This window comes from Cervus canadensis, chromosome 8, assembly GCF_019320065.1.
Source record: "Cervus canadensis isolate Bull #8, Minnesota chromosome 8, ASM1932006v1, whole genome shotgun sequence".
Taxonomy (NCBI): domain Eukaryota; kingdom Metazoa; phylum Chordata; class Mammalia; order Artiodactyla; family Cervidae; genus Cervus; species Cervus canadensis.
The window spans coordinates 29,552,555-29,567,119 of NC_057393.1; the positions used below are offsets into that span (position 1 = coordinate 29,552,555).

The 14,565-nt window shown below is 40.3% G+C and overlaps 2 protein-coding genes and 2 non-coding genes across 5 annotated transcripts in view; 3 read left to right on the top strand and 1 right to left on the bottom strand.

Moving 5' to 3' along the window:
- Positions 1-2,306: 2,306 nt before the first annotated feature.
- On the bottom strand, positions 2,307-3,408 carry LOC122446047 (GTPase KRas). Its single transcript, XM_043475747.1, has one exon. It carries the CDS (start codon positions 3,132-3,134, stop codon positions 2,568-2,570), a length of 567 nt encoding a protein of 188 aa, XP_043331682.1. The 5' UTR covers positions 3,135-3,408; the 3' UTR covers positions 2,307-2,567.
- Positions 3,409-3,465: 57 nt separating this feature from the next.
- CHUK (component of inhibitor of nuclear factor kappa B kinase complex) overlaps positions 3,466-14,565 on the top strand; it is a 38,581-nt gene continuing 27,481 nt past the window's right edge. The window contains exons 1-8 of one of the 2 annotated variants that reach the window (XM_043475743.1): positions 3,466-3,651; positions 8,184-8,278; positions 9,856-9,970; positions 10,819-10,888; positions 11,850-11,938; positions 13,872-13,961; positions 14,111-14,235; positions 14,401-14,508. In XM_043475743.1, coding sequence (XP_043331678.1) covers positions 3,547-3,651; positions 8,184-8,278; positions 9,856-9,970; positions 10,819-10,888; positions 11,850-11,938; positions 13,872-13,961; positions 14,111-14,235; positions 14,401-14,508 — 797 coding nt within the window. In that variant the 5' untranslated portion in view covers positions 3,466-3,546. The remainder of the gene's footprint in view (positions 3,652-8,183; positions 8,279-9,855; positions 9,971-10,818; positions 10,889-11,849; positions 11,939-13,871; positions 13,962-14,110; positions 14,236-14,400; positions 14,509-14,565) is intronic. The other variant, XM_043475742.1, reaches the window with a different exon arrangement.
- On the top strand, positions 11,037-11,143 carry LOC122446966. Its single transcript, XR_006271096.1, has one exon. It is a non-coding gene; the product is annotated as a U6 spliceosomal RNA (small nuclear RNA).
- Positions 12,281-12,387, top strand: LOC122446976. Its single transcript, XR_006271106.1, has one exon. It is a non-coding gene; the product is annotated as a U6 spliceosomal RNA (small nuclear RNA).

Consider the following 14,565-nt stretch of genomic DNA (forward strand, 5'->3'; position numbering starts at 1 on the left):
AAGGCCTTTGCCATTTTCCCCTTATAGAATTCATCTTAGTGATAGAAAAGAACTCATTCAGTCCTTCAGCAAATACTTAACTCCTCTGTACTAGACATTTTTCTAGACTCCAGGAGTATAGCCATGTCCCAACATGATTCCTGTTGTCCCCGAGTTTACAGTCTAATTGGGAAGAGAAAGGGCAAGATTTTTAAAAAGATGAGTTCTCCTTTACCAAGAAGTGAGCTTTAGTTGCTGTTTGATAGTTACAAATTCAAGGCCCTCTGGATTGCTGATAGGGTTTGGGGGCTCATCAGGATATAGCCCACACGTGAAGTTAAGAGAATGGATGAAAAGAGATAGGATGAATGCAGTTATAAGAAGACTACCTGAGAAATATCAGTATTTAAGGAGTGCCTGGAAATCGAGTGATCCAAGAAGTACATGGAAAAAGAGCAGAGAGGGACTGATCATAAGAGAATGCCTTATCTTAGAAGCCAAAGAAAAATAACTGCTCCTATATACTGGACACTTACGGCCCAGACACTCTTACTTAACCCTCATAAGATAGCTATGAGGTAGGTATTATTACCTCTGTTTTACACATGAAAAAACAAGCTGGCAGGCTTGAAGAGGATGGAGCCTGAAGGTAACCAGCCAGGATTTTTTTCTTTAATTCAGAAAAACCTCAAAAAGTGAACTATGGGAAACAACCCAGTTCCTGCAAAGATGGCCACTTAAGGGTCTTCAGCATCCCTTCATAGCTCTTCCAAGTAAGAATTATGGGATTTTGGCCCTACCTATGGCTATCAGCAGAGAAGGCAATGGCACCCCACTCCAGTACTCTTGCCTGGAAACTCCCATGGACAGAGAAGCCTGGTAGGCTGTGGTCCATGGGGTCACTAAGAGTCGACCGGACTGAGTGACTTCACTTTCACTTTTCACTTTCATGCATTGGTGAAGGAAATGGCAACCCACTCCAGTATTCTTGCCTGGAGAATCCCAGGGATGGGGGAGCCTGGTGGACTGCCGTCTATGGGGTCGCACAGAGTCAGACACAATTGAAGTGACTTAGCAGCAGCATGGCTATCAGATATACTCCAGAGCCAGATGCTGCCCACTGAGCAAATGAGTACTTCATTCTGTTTGAACAGTCTGTCACAATCTGTGTAGTCTGCCCGGCTGTAAGGGACATGCTTTTGGCGGTACTGTGTACCACCTTCAAGTCTGACGCTCCAGCTCCATGACTAGCAAGCATATATGGGAAATCAGAATTTTGGATACTACACACAGGTTACTGGTGAGCTACTATACAACATGGTTTGTATCTTACAGTGTTTAACATCCTGGCTGCAATATTCAGGGATTTTGGGGACAACAGTTGCTATAACAATGTCCATTCAATGCTTTCAAAACAGCAGCACTGCTGTGGTGCACCTACTGTATCCACCTTTAGAAGTCTCAACATGCTACATCTCTAGTGGCACAGTCATGTCCAAAATGTTAGCTGAATTTTAAGTTCACAACCCAGGCTGCACAAATGATGGTCCAAGTGCACATAATCTCAAAGGAGGGTCAAATGACCAGGCTTAAGGTAACTCTCACTTAGAGAATTTGATTCCATGCTGACATACCTTGGAGTGATTGATGAGATCCTCAACTTCCATGAAGCATACAACCAACTCAGTGAAAATGTGGAGTTGGCGCCCCTATTCTAAGGCAGTCTGCCACTCGGAAGCACTTACTGTTGCACCAACAGATATCGGAAGCTTGCCTCTGCAGCTCTGCCTTGCGTGTGGGAAACAATCCCCACAATGAGGAACTACCGTGCTGGCAAACCCACAACTGGAGGTACTCCTGACAGCAAGCTCTGTGAGGCTTTTAGGGAAAAGCTCCCTAAGTCAGGCGGAGCCTTCTTTACCCCGGAACAGCGTCACATCCTTGAGTTGTCTGGGGTTATAGGGGAGATCCTAGAACAGATGCATACGAAGTCATTTAAGAGAAGAAAAGTGAACTATGAAGCCTAATGCATCAGCAGGCCTGTTAGCGCAGAATTCTTTCTAGTTCTTCGGATTTCGCGATATTTAAATCCTCGGTGGCCTTTATCAGTGGCAGCTCAGCGGGTGGTGGGGCTGGAGGAAAGGTCTGAAAAAAGGTGAAGAGTAGACTGGGGTGGCTGCTGCTGTTGCTAAGTCGCTTCAGTCGTGTCCGACTCTGTGCGACCCTATAGATGGAAACCCACCAGGCTCCCCGGTCCCTGGGATTCTCCGGCAAGAACACTGGAGTGGGTTGCGAAAATTTCCTTCTCCAATGCATGAAAGTGAAAAATAAAAGTGAAGTCGTTCAGTCGTGTCTGACTCTTAGCGACCCCGTGGACTGCAGCCCACCAGGCTCCTCCGTCCATGGGATTTTCCAGGCAAGAGTACTGGAGTGGGGTGCCATTGACAGGGGTGGAGACAACCTTAAGTTTAGAAAAGACGAATACGGCCAAGACTGGCTTGGAAAGTGATTTTAAGGGAGAGCTTATATATATATATTTGGAGAGCTTATATATTTTTTTTTCTTTTTTTTTTTAGTACAAATTGTATTTACATAATTATACACTTTGTCTTTGACTTCTTTTTCTTCTTTTTACCATCTTTGCTCATCTTTTCTTTATGTTTTCGAATTTCTCGAACTAATGTATAGAAGGCATCGTCAACACCCTGTCTTGTCTTTGCTGATGTTTCAATAAAAGGAATTCCGTAACTTCTTGCTAAGTCCTGAGCCTGTTTTGTGTCTACTGTTCTAGAAGGCAAATCACATTTATTTCCTACTAGAACCATAGGTACATCTTCAGAGTCTTTAACTCTTTTTATTTGTTCTCTATAATGGTGAATATCTTCAAATGATTTAGTATTATTTATGGCAAATACACAAAGAAAGCCCTCCCCAGTCCTCATGTACTGGTCCCTCATTGCACTGTACTCCTCTTGACCTGCTGTGTCGAGAATATCCAAGAGACAGGTTTCTCCATCAATTACTACTTGTTTCCTGTAGGAATCCTCTATCGTAGGATCATATTCATCCACAAAGTGATTCTGAATTAGCTGTATCGTCAAGGCACTCTTGCCTACGCCACCAGCTCCAACTACCACAAGTTTATATTCAGTCATTTTCAGCAGGCCTGGGAGCCGCCGAGCCTCTGGCCCCCGCCGCTGCCTTCAGTCCCTGCGCCGCGCTCGCTCCCAGTCCGAAATGGCGGGGGCCGGGAGTACTGGCCGAGCCGCCGCCGCCGCCGCCGCCGCCGCCGCCACCCTGGAGAGCTTATATTTTTGAAGACTGGAAAAACACATGTGGGTTTTCTCAGCTACGAAAATGCCTAGGGAACTTTTTGAGAGAGGGGATTGAAAGTACCCACCTTCCTCCCCACCGTTTCGCCGGCGGGGCTCGGGGCGGGCTTTTTTGCTGCCGCAGTTACCGGAAATGACGCTTACCTCTCGCGAGAAGAAAGACGCGCGAGCCTCTGCGGCCCGGAACCGGCCTCGAAACAGTGGCGGAACCTCAGGCCGCTAGCTCTCCCGCCCCATGGAGCGGCCCCCGGGGCTGCGGCCGGGCGCGGGCGGGCCCTGGGAGATGCGGGAGCGGCTGGGCACCGGCGGCTTCGGGAACGTCTGCCTGTATCAACATCGGGTGAGGCGGGGCGCGCGAGGGAGCGGCGGTGGGTGTTTGTCAGGGCGCCTGTGGAACACAGTGCCTGTCAGTACGTGAGAGATTGTCGGTGAGACCTTGGGCAGTGTTGTGGGCCTGTGAGGCTCAGTATGTGTCTGTGTATGTGAGAGAGAGAGAGAGAGAACAGAGGACGGATTGTATTTGTGAGCCTGGCGATTGAGTCTGAGGTTTATCCGAGGTCCTGGGGCAGTGTGTGAGAGAGAGCTATTAGGGAGAACTTTTGTTATGGCTGTCAAGATGTGTTTACAGAGCGTGATGGTACGTACGTGTCCCTCTGAATTTAGAGTCAGGGTGTGGGAGGTACACACATATCAGAGTGTATTGTGAGCACAAGTGGGTGAGAAGATGGGGCTGAGGAGGGGCTGCCTGTTGGAATGTGTGTGTGTTTTGTGTGTGCTTGCAGGCCTTGTGATGTCTGTAGGGCCTGGAGTAGACAAGGACGGTGTCATAGTGGGTCCGCAGTCAAGCTTTTGGTTTCATTGGGTAGGCTTTGGAATTGGGGATGCGTTCTAAGTAGGGAACAGCTGGTGAAAATGATCGTGGATTCACAAGGGGAGGAGATAGATTGAGGGTGAGGTCCTCTAGCAGGTTGAAGACAGTTAACATTAGACTCGGAAATTGTGCTTCGATTTAACTGAAAATAACTGAAAATATTTAACCATTGTAGCAGCATTTAACAATCATGTGTGAGCCAGTCTTTTCATATACCAATAAAAGTTATGAACCTTTTCCCCAGATAAATGCACAGATGCACACTCATACAGCCTTATGCATTACCATTTGTGGGGGTCCATGCTCTCTTGAGGGCTTCCCAGGTGGTGCTAGTGGTAAAGAATGCGCCTGCCAATGCAGGAGACAGAAGAGACACGGTTTGACCACTGGGTCGGAAAGATCTCTTGGAGGAGGAAATGGCAACCCACTCCAGTGTTCTTGCCTGGAGAATCCTATGGACAGAGGAGCCTAGTGGGCTACAGTCCATAGGGGGGCAAAGAGTTGGACACAGCTGAAGAGACTTAGCACAGCACATGCTCTCTTGAAAGACATTCTCAGACCCATTAGCTTTATAGACCCTGGAACAATATTCCCTGCAGTATAGCTTTTATTTTATCATATGTAAAATGGTTATAATAATGTATATACATCATAAGTCTGAGAGTTAAATAAGATGTTTATAAGTGCCACGCCTATGGTAAGCTCTCACATATTAGCTCCTGCTGCTGCTATGTTGTTGCTGTTGTCATCATCTTCATCATCATTAACTGATGTTAAAAAAAGGAAATGTCAAGATAAAAGTGGTGTCCTCGAAGATTTTTTATAAAAGGTAAATCTTTGTGGAAAAACATATAAGACAAGATGAACAGTTAAGCTGTTACTAAAATGCATTGGCCTATGACCTAAGAAGTGGATTCAAAAGGGGGAATCATGATTTGTTGTCCTAAGAAATATGGATGTGAGTAGAGAGCTCACAGCATAGGGAGAGAGGTAGGGTAGATGGGAGTCTACCTGGGAGGATTAGGCTTGTTTGTGTGGCAGTTACAGTGACAAATGTCACTGATATAACAGGAAATTTTGTGAAGCATGTTTCTAGATAGAGCATAGGAGAGAGTCTTGGAAAGAGGGAGAAAGGAAGGTGAAGGACCACACATTAAGTACTTTGACAGCCAGACAAGTAGTAAATTTAATAATTTTCACCATCAGACACAAGGCACTCAAAGAGTAAAGAGAAGGGGCCAAGTACTTCCAGCAGAATGTTGCCTGTGGCCTTATCTGAACCTGCCCATCAGTCTGGTCATAAGAAAAAGAAGTTTGCGTGCTCGCATGCTTATGTGACTGCTTTGCTTGGTCCCTGGCTGGGGATGAATGAATACATCAAATTTTAAAAAAAAATTGTGATGGAGTATATATAACATAAAAGTTACCATTTTAATCATTTTAAAGTGTACTGTTCAGTGACATTGTATGTTTACATTGTTGTGCAACAGCCATCACTGTCTATTTCCAGAATTTTTTCATCTTCCCAAATTGAAAGTCTGTACCCTTTAAACAATGAAAGAAAGAGCAAGTGTTAGTTGCTCAGTTCTGTCCGACTCTTTGAGATCCCACGGACTGTAGCTCGCCAGCCTCCTCTGTCCATGGGATTCTCCAGGCAAGAATACTGGAGTGGGTTGCCATTCCCTTCTCTAGGAGATCTTCCCCACCTAGGGATTGAACCTGGGTCTCCTACATTACAGGCAGATTCTTTCCCATCTGAGCCTCCAGGACATGAGTCTTTAAATAATAATTCCTCCCTAATTTTCTCCTCCCCACATCCTCTGGCAGAGGATGTCTTTGGAATTCATCACTGTTTAAATGGAAGAGATTTAGCTTCCTCTAGAATCTTAGAAATCTCTCGGGAACTTTCCAGATGTTCACAGTGGCCCTTCCCCAGAACTGAGACATTTGACAACTGAGTCTGTAGTGAGAAGAGAAGAAATACTCTAGGTAAGACTTGGAAACAGTATCATTACTTTTCCAATTAGAGCTTTGAGTTTGGCTTTCAAGATCCTTGTGTTTTGGTGGAAGCCATATCTCAATATTTCATCTACCCCTCTTAAATCACAACGAGAAAGAGAAAAGGATGTGAGATGGTTTATTTAACTGATTATTGGGTAGCTGACTGCTGATGGTACCAGAATCAACAAAAACAGTATTTTCTGCTCTCAAAAAATTTCAAGTCTAGTGAGAGAAGTAGACACAGAAACACTTTAAGTACAGTGTGGTAACCTATATAATGAAGGTATTTGCAAAGTGATGTCGAAGCATGGTGAAATAACCAAAGAACTCTTCCTAGGATATAGGGTGGCACTTCTCACAATGTGTTTGGAAAAACCAATCTTGTAAAATGCTTTGAAAAAAGGATACTGTGGTCAATACATTCTATAAATGCTGAATATAATATTTCTTCATTTGGAGAGTCATAACCCACAATAGTATATTAAAAACTCTGTGAAGTCCTATAGTAAAGAAACTAATAGAAACTAATTTAGCTTAGTATTTTCCAATCCTTCTCCAGGGGATCTTCCCGACCCAGAAATTGAACCCAAGTTTCCCGCATTGCAGGCAGATGCTTTACCCTTTGAGCCACCAGCGAAGCCCCAAAATATACATAACATTTGCCATTTAGCCATCTTTAGGTGTACAGTTCTGTGGCATTAAGTACATTCACATTTTGTGCAGCCATCACCACCATTCATCTCCTGAATATTACTATTACCTTTTTTTTCTTAGCACTGAACTCTTCTTTTTTTGTTTTGCTGGACATGTATAAACTTTCAACAGAGCATTCTCTGTGAAAAGGTAGAGTGAGAAACGCCTTCAAAGAGTAGCTGAAATATAAACTGAGAGGTTGAAGGATCCTGTAGGATGAAATCTTTTTGAAATAGATAGCTTTCTGCCTTACTCTCATGAGAATTTAGGACTTAATGTTGCTCATGGTTGTACCAAATTGACTCTATAGTGGTAAAAATGTACATGAGACCTAGCAGCAGCTCAGTATCTACTCATGAGAGGTTGAAGGGAGGGAGGACACAGGTTAGGTTGGATTGTAGCCTGTCCTAGTTCCTTACTCTCTCTCTGCTGCTGTTGCTGCTAAGTCGCTTCAGTTGTGTCCGACTGTGCGACCCCATAGACGGCAGCCCACCAGGCTCCCCCGTCCCTGGGATTCTCCAGGCAAGAACACTGGAGTGGGTTGCCGTTTCCTTCTCCAACTCTCTCTCTATACATCAGTTATCTTATTTCTTGCTGTCCCCCATTTCAGACCATCCTATACAAGTTGTGTCTTGCTTCCTGTTCCTGGGCTGCATTATTACTGTTGCCAGAATGTGATGAGGTCTGGCTACTTCCTGTAATGTGCATCAGGTTGGGTTTAATTTCAGTTAGAATTGGCTAAATTACTAGTCATAGAGGCAAGAGCTGTTAGGTCCGTTTTTTAGACATGGAAATATACAGCCATTGTTAGGAGTCTTTTAATGTCATTTGAAATGCAAAAATTAGGAAATAGTTTTGGAGTTTTTTTGTATTAGATTTGGTCATATTAAAACTATTTCTTACTGTTGAGGCAGGGAGCCCTGAATTATTCTCCACATTCTAGTTATGCTGGAACCTGGGACCCTTTTTAGCTGTCTTGACTAAATTCAGAAAGGGGTTGTTGGGGAGACAGAGTCTTTTTATATTCTAGCAGCATGTATTGAGATGGTGTTCTGAAGAGATCTTTTACAGGATCAGCCTCAGTAACTTTTTGCTTGTGTGCTTTGGTGTTTGAAGGTCAGTTTAAAAGCATTAGTTTAATAGTCTCATGGCTTACTTGGTAGAAGCATTGGCTGAAGAGAACTGTGGATACATATGTTTAATTAGTAAAGCTAAGAGTTTTGTTTCCCCAAGTTGGCATTTCTTTGATAGCAAGTATATCTGCACAAGAACCTAATTTATAATCTGTTGATTTTCTATTTTGGCAGGAACTTGATCTCAAAATAGCAATTAAGTCTTGTCGCCTAGAGCTAAGTACCAAAAACAGAGAACGGTGGTGCCATGAAATCCAGATCATGAAGAAGTAAGTGTACTTGATGACTTAAGTTTCCCCAGTTTTGCAACCCAGCCAGATATCGTCATAGGGAAAGAGACTAGGAATCCATTCTTCTTAGGATCTTTTGGGGAACTTATTTTTTTCTTTCTCATTAAATATGTGTGTTTTATTTCAAATAATAACATCACATCATGCTTAAGTAGGTTTTGTTTAAATAGTTATCTAGGTAATGATAGTATAATACTGAAGAAAAACAAAAAGTCCTTCAGGGAACTTGGAGTTTTTTGGAGCATGAGCCACCATTTCCTTGCATGGCCCTGCTGTAAACCTTTCTCTGCTCCAAAAACAAAACAAAATGTCAGCTAGGTTTTATCAGACTCAGCTTTCCGAGGGCAAAATCTGTTTCTTTTGGGTCTCGGGCAGTGCTTATCTGTTATACTTTATAGTTAAATAGCAATCACTACTCTCATTTTTAAATTTTTTTAACTCTCACCTACTTTTGTTAAACAGTGTATCTATTGCTTTGTAAAAAATTATCCTTAAGCTTAGTGGGTTAAAACAACAGAAGTTTGGTGTCTCACACTTTCTGTGGTTTAGGAATTTGGGAGTGACTTAGGTGGTTTTGACTCAAGAGATCCCTCCTGAAACATCTCAAAATGTTGACTGGGGCTGCAGTTATCCAAAGGCTTGAGTGGGGCTGGAATATCCACTTCAAAGCTCATTTAGTGTCTGTTGGCTAGAGACATTGGTTCCCCACCACATGTGCCTCTCTCTCCATTGGGAAATTTGAATGTCTTCATAACATAGCAGCTGACTTTCCCCAGAGTCAGTGATCTGAGGGAGGGAGAGCAAGCGGACATATTTTTATGATCTTCCCTCAGAAGCTACACTTTATGCTTTCCAAATAATTTCTTATTTGTTAGAAATCAGTCACTAAATACAGCCTCTACTCCAGGGAAAGAGAATTAAGCTCTTGAAGGGAGAAGTGGCTATGTTTTAAAACCTCCACAGGTAGAGTGCTAATAAGGGTTTACCCATATCTTCTAGTTGTCACAGCAACCCTGTGTTTAGGCATTATCTCTTTGCTAAAGAAAAAGTTGAAGCTTATAGAGTCATACTACTGATAGGTAACAGATCCTGGATTTGAAATAAGCACTTTTTGACTTTAGTGTTCTCAATGCATTTTAATGGTTCTCAAACTTGACTATGTGGAAGAATCACTAGAAAAACTTTTTAACAATACAATTCCTCAGGCTCTACACATGGAAATGCTGTTTCTTTAGGTCCCTGGGCCCTGGGACTCTTACTCCAGTTTAGAGACCACTGTGTGATGATGATGGTGATATGATATATTCCTAAGTTTAAAAAAAGATGTTAGGAAACAATATATAATGTGATTCAATATTTATTGAAAAACATGTATTTGTACACAAGTTAAAAACTTTTAAACAAGTATCAATTTTTAATTATACAAATGAGAAATTAGAATATTATAAATAAAGTCAGTCTTTCGTCCCCCCACTGCCCCCAATTAACTACAATTTAAAACTCAGTCCCTTTTCATTGGAAACAAATTTTTTATTATAATGCTTTCCCCTTGTTAGGTTGAACCACGCCAATGTTGTAAAGGCCTGTGACGTTCCTGAGGAACTGAATTTTTTGATTAACGATGTGCCTCTTCTAGCAATGGAATATTGTTCTGGAGGAGATCTCCGGAAGGTAGTGTGGATGTTTTGAGATGATGAGATAATAAATCACGAACTTTAACAGTATTTGAATCCCACTCAGTACAATAATCTAGAGTAAGAGTCAGTAAACTATGGCCTTTTTTATCTGTTTTTGTGGCTGCTTTCTTACAATAGTAGCAGAGTCGAGTAGTGGTGACAGAGATTGCATAACTTGCAGAGCCTAAAGAGCTTACTCTCTGGCCCTTTACAAGTAATGTTTGCTGACTGCTGCTTTAGAACATGAATATTTTTGTTGATGGTTGTGGTGTTTGCAGAATGGGATGGTTTTAGATCACAATATCAATGTTTAGTGTTAATGTTTCTCTGTTGCAGATCTTTCTTTCCCATCTCATTTTAAATCTACCAGTTGTTGTTGTTGTTTAGTTGCTAAGTCATGTCCAACTCTTTTGTGACCCTATGGGCTGTCCATAGGATTTACCAGGCAAGAATACGTAACAGGTTGCCATTTCCTTCTCCAGGAGGTCTTCCCCATCCAGTAATTGTAATCAAACCCATGGCTCTTGCTGTGCCACCTTGGAAGCTCTTTTTATATATTTAAAGTGACTATTATTTTAAATATCATATGACTATTTGTATATATTTATCTGTGAGATTTTTCAACCTTGTAAAATTTCAAATACCTTCTCCCATTATTTTTACTTGTATAAATTTTGTCATGAAATTTACATGTCCTCTGTGTGGATTTGGTAATTTTTCCCCCTTATATTTTCTTAATCATGACTAATTTTCTTATTCACTCAAAGTAGAATGGTTAATGTATCAGTATTACTGCCCAGCAATATTGGCAATATACATTTTTAGATTTTTTTTTTCCTTTAGCTACTCAACAAACCAGAAAATTGCTGTGGACTTAAAGAAAGCCAGATACTTTCTTTACTGAGTGATATAGGTATGTAATCAGTATGAAAGTTCCATCATAATTTAATGCCCATTTGGTCTGTAAGAGTGTATACTGCTTGGAAATTAGAATTGTTGATAAACTATACAAAGCATAGGTTTTTAAGTATAAGAAATTTTTTATTTTTAAGAAATTATCAGTGCTCGCTTCGGCAGCACATATACTAAAATTGGAACGATACAGAGAAGATTAGCATGGCCCCTGCGCAAGGATGACACGCAAATTCGTGAAGCGTTCCATATTTTTAAAAAAAAAAAAGAAATTATCAGAAAAAATTAAGTATTACTGTTGATGCTAATTTAAAGCTGGGATATTTTGCTTTTTATTTTTTGTGTTGTCTGTGTCCATTTGACTGATAGATATTCTAGTTGCCAAAAAAAAAACAAAAAATGGTGTGAAGTGATCTTATTCATTCCTTCCTCCCTGATTAACATAGTAAATTTATTTACCAGGGACATTGCTTCTCACAGGCATACGTATTCTTAGGGTGAAATCTCTTTTTAATCAGAATTACTCCTGAAAAGTTTCTAAAATAACCAGGACATAGGCCCTTGGAGAGAGCTCAGAAGGCCAAATTATGTTTCTCTATATATTTTGATCTTGTTTCTTTTCTTAGATGATGGAGGCCAAAGTCTAGTTGAAGAGGGTGAGTTAGATCAGAAGGAAAGGCTCCAATGATAATACAGGGATTTTTTTCAATTGCTTGTTCCATTTCTTTTTAATATTAATTTTCATAAGTTAAATGGGAACATATTGTAATTCTGCAGTCTTTGATTAATGTTACCATATTTTTGTGGAGAAAATTTGAGTGTCTATAAAATCGTTAATCATGTAGTTATGATGGTCCATATAAAATTGAGCATCAGACCAAATCTGTACAGAATGTGAGTTGAATTTTTTTTATTTCAGTGTTTTTTTTATTACCTCAAAATGCATTTTAAACTTTATTTAGGATCTGGAATCCGATATTTGCATGAAAACAAAATTATACATCGTGATCTAAAACCTGAAAACATAGTTCTTCAGGATGTTGGTGGAAAGGTAGGTAAAACCCGAAGAAATGTTCTGTGCTAATTGAATAGAGTCTCCATGATATAGTTAGTCTTTGAGGTTTGGTGCCCACCATAGCATTCTGTACTTCTTTATCCCAGCCCTCACTGTACTGAGCTGTGGTTTTTTGTTTGTCTGTCTCCTCTGCTAACATAATAGCTCCATTAGAGAAGGAGCTACATCTGTCTTTTCATTTCATTTTTCCAGCACAGTATCTAGCAGAGCTAGTAGGCAGTAAGTAATTTGTTAATTTGGATGTTATGAAGTACATCCAAAAAACATATCCTTGGTCTTCTTTAAGAAAAAGAAAAAATATGTTTAAAGTATGTTTTCGTGCTCGCTTTGGCAGCACATATACTAAAATTGGAACGATACAGAGAAGATTAGCATGGCCCCTGTGCAAGGATGACACGCAAATTTGTGAAGCATTCCATATTTTTTAATAAAAATAATTGGGGGAAAAAAAAAGAATTTACTGGAAAAACAAGGTAACATTTCAGATCAGTAAAACCAGAACAACTGTTCACTCATAGTGTTGCATACTGATTAAAGAATACAAAATGAAAGTTAAAAAAATAATAATAATAAAGTATGTTTTCATATTTAAGAAAAACAAAACAAAGTCATTCTCCTTCCCAAAAGTCCTAACTTTATTTTTAATTAAAATTCAAAACCTTGATTTCTCAGATTCCTGAAGGAGTCATCTTGAGAAGAACTAGAAATTGTGAATTAATTCTTGGACTATTTATTTTTATCAAAGTAATTTGAGCAATTTTCTTGCTTTTAGTGCCCAAATTCCATTCCAATAAAGACATAAAGCCAAGAATGTGAACCTTGAATTGGATTGTTTGGCCTTAGGTAGTGAAGATAATGATCAGTTGGAAGTGATGAAACCTCGGTGCTTCTTCTCTTAGGAGCTTTTTGTGTATGCTTTGCACCGACTACTTGCTTTTTGTTTGTGTGCGTATCCTGAGACTTCAGGATGTTCTTGAAGTTAGATAGGTGTTTACTCACGTTGATCCACTCTAAGATGGTATGATGCTTCTTATAAGTTTGGAAGTTACCCTGCCTGTGCCTTCCAGTTTAACGGATCAAGCTTATTCTGAATATACCAAAATAAAAATAGCCAGTCTATATCAGTATATTAAAAAGCAGAGACATTACTTTGACAATAAAGGTCTGTCTAGTCAAAGCTATGGTTTTTCCACTAGTCGTGTATGGATGTGAGAGCTGGACTATAAAGATAACTGAGCATCGAAGAATTGATGCCTTTTGAATGGTGGTGTTGGAGAAGACTCTTGAGAGTCCCTTGGACTGCAAGAAGATCAAACCAGTTAATCTTAAAGGAAATCAGTCCTGAATATTCATTGGAAGGACTGATGCTGTACCTCCAGTCCTTTGGCCACCTGATGCGAAGGACTAACTCATTGGAAAAGACTCTGATGCTGGGAAAGATTGAAGGCAGGAGGAGAAGGGAATGACAAGAGGATGAGATGATTGGATGGCATCCCGACTCATCAGACATGAGTCTGAGCAAGCTCTGGGAGTTGGTGATAGACAGAGAAGGCCAATGGCTGTAGTCCATAGGGTCGCAAAGTGTTGGACACAACTGAGCGACTGAACTGAACTGATTTAGTTTTTTACTATATGTCAGACACTGTTAAATTATTTTCATTATTATTGAATCCCAATAGCAATTCTGTGAAGTAGGGATTGTTAGGAATATCATTATATAGGAAACTGAGAGGAATAACTTGAGCAAGGTCACATAACTATTTATCTACGTGGTGGAGCTTAGGCTTGAAACATGTTTGTTCTATTCCAGAGCCATGTTCTTCACCACCTCCCTCTCCAGAGCATTATAAGGACCTTGTTCCCTTTCCTTTTCAAGTTTCTCAGCCATTTAATACTTACTATTTTGCAGATTATGCATAAAATAATTGATTTGGGATATGCCAAAGATGTTGATCAAGGAAGTCTTTGTACATCTTTTGTGGGAACTTTGCAGTATCTGGTAAGACACATATTGTTTCTTTGAGTTTAACTATACAGGATTATTCTTATTTCTTAAGGTTGTGAATGTAATAGTTCAAAACTCAGGTAGCTTTTCTCTTATATAGTGTCGATGTTTAAAGCATTTTTTTTTTTTTTTTCCTTTTTAAGGCCCCAGAGCTCTTTGAGAATAAGCCTTATACAGCCACTGTTGATTACTGGAGCTTTGGGACCATGGTGTTTGAGTGTATTGCTGGATATAGGCCTTTTTTGCATCATCTGCAGCCATTTACCTGGTAAGAAATGGGAGAGAACTTTGGTACGCTTAATGAGAGTGAAATTTTCAGTACCCCTCTGGCCGCCTTTCTTTAAATAGTATGATTACTTTTTAACACAATTGAATAAAATTAAAAGGCAAAAATGTCTCAGGTTGTCAACTGAAGTAGCTTTTGTTTTCATAGGCATGAGAAGATTAAGAAGAAGGATCCAAAGTGTATATTTGCATGTGAAGAAATGACAGGAGAAGTTCGGTTTAGTAGCCATTTACCTCAACCAAATAGCCTTTGTAGGTATGTATATTTTAGTTGAGGAGGTTTGTCTCATTTTCTTCAGGGATGTAAAAGAAC

Excerpts from the sequence above, each read along its gene's own strand:
- LOC122446047 (XM_043475747.1), bottom strand. The coding sequence starts at position 3,134 with ATGACTGAATATAAACTTGTGGTAGTTGGAGCTGGTGGCGTAGGCAAG.